Raw genomic sequence first — 10244 nt, 5'->3', positions numbered from 1 at the left:
CCCTCGCCCCCCGCCCTCCAGTCCCGCGCGCTCGAGCTGCCTGGTGCTGCGGGCGCGGAGCGGAGGACCTGCCAAGGAGGGTATTACCCGGGGCAGCGGGATCGGGTGGGGACCCATGGACCAGCGAAGGGAGGTTCCTGCCTCCCCCACTCGCCGCACCTCTAACAGACCGGGAGCGGGCAGAGACTTTGAATTAAATCATGTCTAAAACTGGAAAAATCCCTGTATGTGCTCTACCAAATTCTTTGTGGCCTCAGGAAATCTCCCAGAGTCCAGGATTTCTCACCCTTGGTTTGGAATCAGAGACTCTGCTGGGAATCAGGGATGTTCACTGATAAGACTCTGGGGGTGTAGAGAGCCAGTAAAGCCCAGTGGTTACAGGGGCAGCCTGGGTTCAACTGTCCCCTAACTACTGGTGCGCTCACTCCCACCAGCCCCTTCCCTGGGATCTACGACTTACTTGTGGAAAATGCACCTGCCAAACGCAGCTAAAGCCTGCGCTGACCTCACAGAACTCTTGTGAGCTTTTGCTGAGCTGGTGCATGTAAGTTGCCAGGCATGAAATAAGCGCTCAATAAGTGCACGCTATTATTTTCAAGCTTCCTGTCTTAGAAACTGGACTTTTTGGCCTGGCATGGTGGCTCACGCCTATAATCCCAGCACCCTGGGAGGCCAGGGCAAGTGGATCACTTGAGGCCAGGAATTTGAGACCAGTCTGGCCAGCATGGTGAAATCCTCTACTAAAAACACAAAAAAATTAGCCAGGTGTGGTGGCACATGCCTGTAATCCCAGCTACTCAGGAGGCTGAGGCATGAGAATCGCTTGAACCCAGGAGGTAGAGGTTGCAGTGAGAAGAGATTGTACCACTGCACTCCAGCCCAGGTGATGGAAAGACTCTGTCTCAAAAAGAAAAAGAAACTGGACTTTTTGTCCCACAACCACATACTCTTCAATGCAAAGGGAGCCACTGCTGATTCCCCATCAGTCAGGCTTCAGGTCTAAATCCTTCTGATAGACTGTGTGACTGCAGGTGGGTGAGTCCACCTCTCTGAGCCTCAGTTGTTTGTTTGTTTTCTGTAAATACATCTGAAGCTCTGGGCAAGCAGCCTGGAATTTTATGGTCTTGGAATTTAAGAATCCTTTCCTGGCTGGGCACGGTGGCTCAAGCCTGTAATCCCAGCACTTTGGGAGGCCGAGACGGGTGGATCACAAGGTCAGGAGATCGAGACCATCCTGGCTAACGCGGTGAAACCCCATCTCTACTAAAAAAATACAAAAAACTAGCCAGACGAGGTGGCGGGCGCCTGTAGTCCCGGCTACTCGGGAGGCTGAGGCAGGAGAATGGCGTAAACCCAGGAGGCGGAGCTTGCAGTGAGCTGAGATCCGGCCACTGCACTCCAGCCTGGGCGACAGAGCCAGACTCCGTCTCAAAAAAAAAAAAAGAATCCTTTCCTTAGAATCAAAGGATACACAAAACAGTTTGAGAACTCTGAAGTTCTGGAAGCTGACTCCTCAAAGATGAGTATCTCAAGGTAGGAGGGGGCTTTTGGTTTTGTTTTTTTGAGACAGAGCTTTGTTCTTGTTGCCCAGGCTGGAGTGGAATGGAGTGATCTCGGCTCACTGCAATTTCGGCTGCCCAGGCTCAAGCAATTCTCCTGCCTCAGCTTCCCGAGTAGCTGGGATTACAGGTGTGTGCCACCATGCTTGGCTAATTTTTTTTTTTTTTTTTTTAAGAGATGGGGTTTCACCATGTTGGCCAGGCTGGTCTTGAACTCTTGACCTCAAGTGATCCACCCACCTCGGCCTCCCAAAGTGCTGGTATTACAGGCATAAGCCACCACGCCCAGCCTAAGAGGGGGCTTTTGGAACCCAACTATTGATTCCTTTTAACCCTCATTTGACTTTTTTTTTTTTTTTTTTTAAAGAGACAGGGTATCCCTCTGTAGGCCAGGCTGGAGCACAGTGGCGTAATCACAGCATTGACCTCCTGGGCTCAAGTAATTCTCTTGCCTCAGCCTCCCAAGTCGCTGGGACTACAGGCGCGCACCACCACACTCAGCTAATTTTCTTTTTTTTCAAGACACAGTCTCACTCTGTCACCCAGGCTGGAGTGCAGTGGCTCAATCTCTGCTCACTGCAGCCTCTGCCTCCTGGGTTCAAGTGATTCTCATGCCTCAGCCACCCAAGTAGTTCCTAGTAGCTGGGATTACAGGCATGCACCACCATACCCAGATTACTATTATTATTATTATTATTTTTTTTTTTTTTTGAGACGAGTCTCACTCTGTCTCTCAGGCTGGAGTGCAGTGGCACGATCTCCACTCACTGCAAGCTCCGTCGCCTCCAGGGTTCACACTTTTCTCCTGCCTCAGCCTCCCGAGAAGCTGGGACTACAGATGCCCGCCACCACGCTGGGCTAATTTTTTTGTATTTTTAGTAGAGATGGGGTTTCACCGTGTTCACCAGGATGGTCTCGATCTCCTGACCTTGTGATCTGCCCACCTCAGCCTCCCAAAGTGCTGGGATTACAGGCGTGAGCCACCGCACCCGGCCACTATTATTATTATTTTTGAGATGGAGTCTCACTCCATTGTCCAGACTGGAGTGCAGTGGCAAGATCTCAGCTCACTGCAACCTCCAATTCCCAGATTCAAGCAATTCTCCTGCCTCATTCTCCTGAGTAGCTGGGATTACAGTAGTGCACCACCATGCCTGGATAACTTTTTTATGTCTTTTTTAAGTAGAGATGGGGTTTTACCGTGTTAGCCAGGATGGTCTCGATCTCCTGACCTCATGATCCGCCCACCTCGGCCTCCCAAAGTGCTGGGATTACAGGCGTGAGCCACCGCGCCTGTTCAATTTTTTGTATTTTTAGTAGCGGGGTTTCACTATCTTGGCCAGGCTGGTCTCAAACTCGTGGCCTCAAGTGATTCGCCGGTCTTGGCCCTCCAATTCCAAGGCCCAAGTCCCCCAAAGTCCTGGGATTACAGGTGTGAGCCACCGCACCCGGCCTTCTCAGCTAATTTTTATATATTTTTTGTAGAGACAGGATCTTGCTATGTTGTCCAGGCTAGTCTCGAACTCCTGGCCTTAAAGGACGCTCCCACCTAGGCCTCCCAATTGCTGGGATTACAGGCATGAGCCACTGCGCCCAGAACCTCATCTGAGTCTTGAAACTAAAATTAACATTCCTTTGACTTTGTCCTTTGGGAGACTGTTTAATCAGTTCTACTGAGCAGATATTACTTATTTTACAATGTTTAAAACAAAACAAAACAAAAACCTACATTTTTAACCCTTAAAAATAAACTATAGGAAAAAATATAAAGCTAACATTCTTCACAGGGATCTCACCACCTTACCAGGCAGCTGGGGTCTGCAGGATGCTAAAATATGGCCCCTGCATTCCACTCATTGCCTTTGGTGTTAGTTTTCCCCAGGTCCTCCCTCCCACAGTGGCATAAGGGTTCTGGAACTTCTGCTCGACTTGTTCCTACCCTAGACTCTGTTTCTGGGCTCACGCAGTTTACTTTCTGACTTTGTCCACACTCCTGCCTCTGCCAGGACAACTCTCCTACCCATCTCTGCTTAACTTTGTCTCCTTTCTAGCTTTTCACTCATGGAGAGATCTCAATGAATGTTCCCAGTCAACTGCAATGGCCTGGCTCCAATGCCTCCTCCTCCTCCAGAAAGCTTTCCTTGATCTCCAGCGCCCCAGCTCCCCAGCTGAAAGTCATCCCCCACCTCTGGAGCTCCCACAGCTTCTGGTGATGGTGAGGGGGCAGCAATCTAAGGACTTCCCACGCTGCTCCATTACTAGTCACTTACATAGAGTTGTGCAGGTAGCATCTCAGGGTGATGAAATGTCCCTGTGGTGAGGAGCTAGGCCAGCCCACGCTGTTCCAGGCCCAGCTCCCCCACTCATGGCCATGGGCTGACTGAAGCCATAGCAACCCTGGGTTGGAGGCACCCTTGTTACCATTTCACATAGTCAAACACAGGCTTAGGGAGGCGATGCCACACCCAAAGCCAGTGGCAAGTAAGTGGCAGATCTCAGACTAAAATTTGTTTTTTAGTTTTGTGGGGTTTTTTATATCAGCCTACATCATGCTTTTTTTTTTTTTCTTTCTTTTTTGAGATTGAGTCTTGCTCGGTCGCCCAGGCTAGAGTATAGTGGTGCTATCTCGACTCACTGCAACCTCTGCCTCCTGGGTTCAAGGAAGTCTCCTGCCTCAGCCTCCCCGGTAGCTGGGATTACAGGCATGTGCCACCACGTCTGGCTAATTTTTGTATTTCTAGTAGAGACGGGATTTCGCCATGTTGGCCAGCCTGGTCTCAAACTGCTGACCTCAGGTGATCTGCCCGCCTCGGCCTCCCAAAGTGCTGGGATTACAGGCATGAGCCACTGTGCCTAGCCTGAGCCACTGCGCCTGGCCCATCATGCTTTAACGGGACTAAAATTTGGATCTGCTAGGCGTGGTCACTCATGCTTGTATTCCCAGCACTTTGGGAGACCGAGGCAGGAGGATCATTTAAGGCCAGGCATTTGAGACCAGCCTGGGCAACATAGTGAGACCCCATCTTTAAAAAAAAATTTTATTTTTTTGGCTGGGCGAGGTGGCTCACGCCTGTAATCCCAGCACTTTGGGAGGCCAAGGCAGGCAGATCATGAGGTCAGGAGATTGAGACCATCCTGGGTAACATGGTGAAACTCCGTCTCTACTAAAAATAGAAAAAATTACCTGGGTGTGGTGGCGGGCGCCTGTAGTCCCAGCTACTCAGGAGGCTGAGGCAGGAGAATGGTGTGAACCTGGGAGGTAGAGCTTGCAGTGAGCCGAGATCGCACCACTGTGCTCCAGCCTGGGTGACAGAGTGAGACTCCATCTCTTTAAATTAGCAGTGGCACACACATGTAGTCCCAGGGACTTAGGAGGCTAAGGTGGGAGGATTGCTTGAGCCCAGGAGCATAGGCTGCAGTGAGAGACAGAGAGAGATCCCATCTCTTAAAAAATAATAATAAAAATAAAAGTTGGATCTGATGGATTGCAAAAAACAAGCGCAAGGCACTGTATGATTCTTCCGTGGGTCCCACCTGGACCAGGAGCCGTTCGAATTCAGGGCCTGGTGCTCCTTGCCCTTTGCCTATTCTCAGTACTCGGCACAGGGCCTTGCTCAGGGTGGGGGTTCCTGGGGGCAGAAGGCCAAGGGCTTTGGCTATAGTCCTGGCATCAAACTTGGGGTGTAATCCCAGTTCTTCCTCATAATATCAGGTTGGTGCAAAAGTAATTGTGGTTTTCACCATTAAAAGTATGCGGGGTAGGGGGCTAGGGGAGGGAGAGCATTAGGAAAAATACCTAATGTAGATCACGGGTTGATGGGTGCAGCCAACCACCATGGCACGTGTATACCTATGTAACAAACCTGCATGTTCTGCACATGAACATGTTACCCCAGAACTTACAGTATAAAAAAAATGACGGCCGGGCGCGGTGGCTCAAGCCTGTAATCCCAGCACTTTGGGAGGCCGAGACGGGTGGATCACGAGGTCAGGAGATCGAGACCATCCTGAGCTACACGGTGAAACCCCGTCTCTACTAAAAAAATACAAAAACCAGCCGGGCGAGATGGCGGGCGCCTGTAGTCCCAGCTACTCGGGAGGCTGAGGCAGGAGAATGGCGTAAACCCGGGAGGTGGAGCTTGCAGTGAGCCGAGATCGCGCCACTGCACTCCAGCCTGGGCGACAGAGCTAGACTCCGTCTCCAAAAAAAAAAAATGAAAAAAAAAGTAATGTGACCCAGGGCAAGTCACTGCACTTCTCTGGACCTCAAGTTTCCCATTCGTAAATGGGCACAAGAAGGCTCTCCCTACCCAGCGATGAGGGAGAAAATCAAAGATCTCTCATGTAAAGAATGCCTCTCCTCCAGAGTCTAGCAGCCAGCACAGGGTCTGCACACAATAGGCACTCAATATGTTATTTATGATTATGATTATTACTATCATTGTTATTTCAAAACTGCATTTTTTTTTTCCCCAGGCTGGAGCGCAGTAGTCAGCTTACTACAACCTCTGCCTCCTGGGTTCAAGCAATTCTCCTGCCTCAGTTTCCTGAGTAGCTGGGATTACAGGCACGCACCACCATATTTGGCTAATTTTTTGTATTTTTAGTAGAGAAGGGGTTTCACCATGTTGGCCAGACTGGTCCTGAGCTTCTGACCTCAGGTGATCCACCCGCCTTGGCCTCCCAAAGTGCTAGGATTACAAGCATGAGCCACCGTGCTCTGCCAAAACTGCATTTCAGTGTTCCCAGTGCCCAGGATAAATTAAGCTTTGGATAAATCTGAGCTGTGCCCATTATCTGTGATAAAGAACTGAGTCATCCTCTCCTGCTCCCTGCTCCCAGAGCCAGCACACAGTAGGTGCACAAAGATTGGGTGGGATTGGAAGGCTGCAACCTTTACACAGAGACACTGTTGGGGACCCGTCCAGCTGGCAAGTGGGTGGGGTCAGATGATATCAAATATTGGGATGCCCTGAGTTTGGGGCCAGGAGAGAATAATGGCTGGTGTAGGAAGAAGGTGCTGAGAATGAAACTGGATCCAAATGCTGCCTCGACTCTGAGAACCTCCCCTCCTGGGAATACACAGCGAGGTCTGGCTCCTAACAAGGCTTGAGGAAGGGCTCTGCCCACCCATAATGGAACAGGCTCTGAGACCTTCAGTGTCCTCTGACCAACTCCTGGCCCAGCCCCTCCTACCTTCACATAGTCGCCGCCAGCCTCCGGCTCTCCAGCAGCCCTGGAAGGAGAGAAGACAAGTGAGCATCCCCAGCCCTGCTTGGCTCCCCAGCTGCCAGTCTCTTGCCTGCCTGCCTGGGGCCAGCACCTGGCCCTTGGGACCCCAGCAGTCTCACCCTGAAGGCAGGAGGGGGCACTTATCAGCTGGCCTGGCTCCTCCACTTTCCAGCTGTGCACCCCTAGGCAAGTCCCTTCACCTCTCTGAGCCTGCATTTCGTATCTGTAAATCAGGAATAATGACGGTCTCTGCCTAATGACTTTGACTGGAGAACTCAGGGCTTAATGAACGTTACCTGCTTATTATGGAGCCTGCTTCCGGAACCACTGTCTTCACTGGACTACGGACACTATGCTTCCCTGGTTTTCTTCTTCTCTCTGCCTTCCCCACCCCCTCCTCCCACCCCACCCCCATCATCCCTGACTCTAAACCCTGGAGGGCCCCAGGCTGGGGATCAGCCCCTGTGCTTCTACCCTGCACTCACTTCCTAGGGTAGAGTGACCTAGTCACGGCCACTGCCAAGCATACTGCGGAGCCACTGCCGGTGCTAGAGGGCTACGGAATTGATTCTGCCCCCAGGGTGGAGTGCCTGGAGAGGCCAGAGGCCAGAGGTGGCTATTTTTCCTTCCTTCCTCCTGAGGGCCACCATGAACCACTCCCCTCAGTGCACTGCCTTAAATGCTACCCCTACCCTCAGGCAGCCTGGACCTGCCCCTCCATCCCCAGACTTGGAAACCCAACTACCTCCAGGACGCCTCCCCTTGGATATCTGAAGGCTATCACCAACTTGTTGTATCCAAAGCAGAACTGTGGCTCCTCCCCGCCCCCTCCCCATCTTCCCCGGCTCAGCTGATGTCAGTTTCCTCTTTCCTGCCACTTTGGCCAAAAACCATGTGGTCCTTTGTGCTCCTTCTCTTCCATTCAGCTCCACACCCAGTCCACCAGGAAATCCTGCCGCTCCACCGTCAGAATCTTCTCCGCATGTCCACCCCGTCCTCACAGTAGGGCCACCCTCGTGTCTCCGGTGGAGCAGAGGAGCCTTCCCTCGGGCTCTGTGTCCACTCTCACCCACAGTCAGCTTCTGCCCCGAGACCAGAAGGCGCCCAAGCTTACAACCTAAGCAGATCATGGTACACACACCATCCTCAGCCTTTCAGCGGCTCCCATTTCTAGAAGAACAAAATCTAAACTCCTCTCTGTGGCCGTGCAATTTATCATCCACACCAGAACTTTTCTTCCTTTGCAAGAGTAAAGAGGGTACCATGATTATGCCAGAAAAACAGGCAAAAACTGGCTCATCTGTTCCCTAACCCACAAGGCCCTGTGTGGCCTGCTGGTACCCCATAGCCACCCCGCCAACCCTCCAGCCTGTCTCCCTTGCACCTCCTGTCCCTTATTCTGCCTCTGCCCCACCCTCCTTGGCAACTTGTTCCGGCCACAGGGCCTTCGCTCTTGCTGTTCCCTCTGCCAGGAATGCTCTTCCCCAAGGGCTTCATGAAGCTTGTCCCTCCTCCCTCTTTATTCAGGGCTTTGCTTAATGTCACCTCTTTGGAGAAGCCTTCCCTGACCTCCCCACCTCAAATAGTCCCTCGTTGCTTCACTCTGTGTTCCCAATCCTACTTTATTTTCAATTTTTGCAATTTCTGCCTGAAATGGCCACTTTATATTTAATTGCTGACTTAATTATCTGATGCCCTTATGAAAGTGTTGACTTTGTCTAATTCACCATTGAGACCCAGTCCCCAACATAGTGCCTGCAGGAGCTCAAGAACTATTGCTTAAAGCAAAATTAGCCGGATGTGGCAGCAAACGCCTGTAATCCTGGTTACTTGGGATGCTGAGGCAGGAGAATCACTTGAACCCAAGAAGAAGAGGTTGAAAGAAAGCAGTATTGCTTAAAGGGATGCATGAATAGTAAACAGTCAATGTTAATTGTTAATCGCTGTCATCATTAATTTTGTTAGGCTGGGCCCAGGTTCTCTGGCTAAGAAAGGCCTCAGCCTTCCCATCTGCAAAATGGGGAGGGGAGGTCGAATATTGGACCTCCTCCTCAAATACAGAAGCTTCATATTTTTTAAAAAAAAAGGAAGCCGAGATAAAAAATAAAATTGTGGGTTCCCCAAATCCTAAGGCCAAAAGCTCCTCCTCCTTGAGACGCTATCTGATAGCCCTCCCTATTCTAACATTCTAGGGTTCGTCATCGCTAATCTTCTCTCCTAGAAAGCCCTAGCTAGTGTCTAACCACAGTCCCTCAAGCTACAGCCCAGCAACAGTAGGCTTTTGGGCTCTCTCTATCCAGCAGTAGTGGAGTGAGGTAGGGTAGGGACCCCTCCCCCATTCACCTCCACCCACTCTTCCCGGGTGAGGCATCCCATCCCAACATTTCCTGCTATTCAGGCCCGGAAATCCTCCCACTGCTGGGAACAGATTGGCCAGGACACTGGATCAACCCAGCGCTTCCTCCTGCTTCCTGTACTTCCCCTCAGGCTCTGGAACAGGGGTAGAGCCTTGGAGACAGGGTGCCTGCACAAGAGATCAGGCCTGACTAGGGTGGCCAGAGCCTATAGGGGTGCTCAGGGCAGAGGCCCAGGTCAGGGAAGCTGAGGCTCTGCGGCCACTCTTCCACCCCATGGCCTCACCATAGGGTGGCGCTACAACACTCTGACATGTCCAAGACACAATGACCATGCCCAGTTACAATCTGCTACCATCACTTGCCTGGACTACCACCACCACCTCCCCCTGGCCTCCTTGCCTCCATCTGTGTCCCTGCAACCTATTCTCCCCACACAGCAGCCACAGCAGTCCTGTTCAAAGCAAGTCAGATCACAGCTTTCCTCTGCTCCAACCCACTTGCATGGCCCCCAGCTTCACTTACAGTAAGAGCCAAGGTCTTGCAAGCAGCCTTGCACACTGACCTCATGGCCCACGACATTCCTCCTCACCTGCGCTGCTCTATCTCTGCCACCCCACCTCAGGGTCTTTGCACTTCCTATTCCCGCTGCCTGGAATATTTTCCTCCAGACATTCCCTGGGTTCCCTCCCTCCTGCTCTTGGTGGTGGTGGTGGTTGTTGTTGAGACGGAGTCTCACTCTATCACCCAGGCTGGAGCGCAGTGGCGCAATCTTGGCTGACTGCAACCTCCGCCTCCCGTGTCCAAGCAATTCTCCTGCCTCAGCCTCCCAAGTAGGTGGGATTACAGGTGACCGCCACCACGCCGGGCTAATTTTTTGTATTTTTAGCAGAGACGGGGTTTCCCCATGTTGGCCAGGTTGGTCTTGAACTCCTGATCTCAGGTGATATGCCTGCCTCAGCCTCCCCAAAAGTGCTGGGATTACAGGCATGAGCCACCGTGCCTGGCCCTTCAGTTTTTTTTTTTTTGAGACGGAGTCTCGCTCTGTCGCCCAGGCTGGAGTGCAGTGGCCGGATCTCAGCTCACTGCAAGCTCCGCC

At 51.8% G+C, this 10244-nt stretch overlaps 1 protein-coding gene across 4 annotated transcripts in view; it reads right to left on the bottom strand.

The window, feature by feature from the left end:
* Positions 1-10244, bottom strand: part of SH2D3C (SH2 domain containing 3C) — a 42281-nt gene that overhangs the window by 18471 nt on the left and 13566 nt on the right. For 2 of the 4 annotated variants that reach the window (XM_011931331.1, XM_011931332.1), the window contains one exon: positions 6756-6795. In XM_011931331.1, coding sequence (XP_011786721.1) covers positions 6756-6795 — 40 coding nt within the window. Of the gene's footprint in view, positions 1-6755; positions 6796-7265; positions 7584-10244 lie in introns of those variants that run through there. The other 2 variants (XM_011931334.1, XM_011931333.1) reach the window with 2 other exon arrangements.

The sequence above is a fragment of the Colobus angolensis genome, unplaced genomic scaffold (assembly GCF_000951035.1).
Source record: "Colobus angolensis palliatus isolate OR3802 unplaced genomic scaffold, Cang.pa_1.0 Scaffold9, whole genome shotgun sequence".
Taxonomy (NCBI): Eukaryota; Metazoa; Chordata; class Mammalia; order Primates; family Cercopithecidae; genus Colobus; species Colobus angolensis.
Note: the sequence above shows the minus strand (reverse complement) of the source record. Positions and strands in the feature narration are given on the sequence as shown.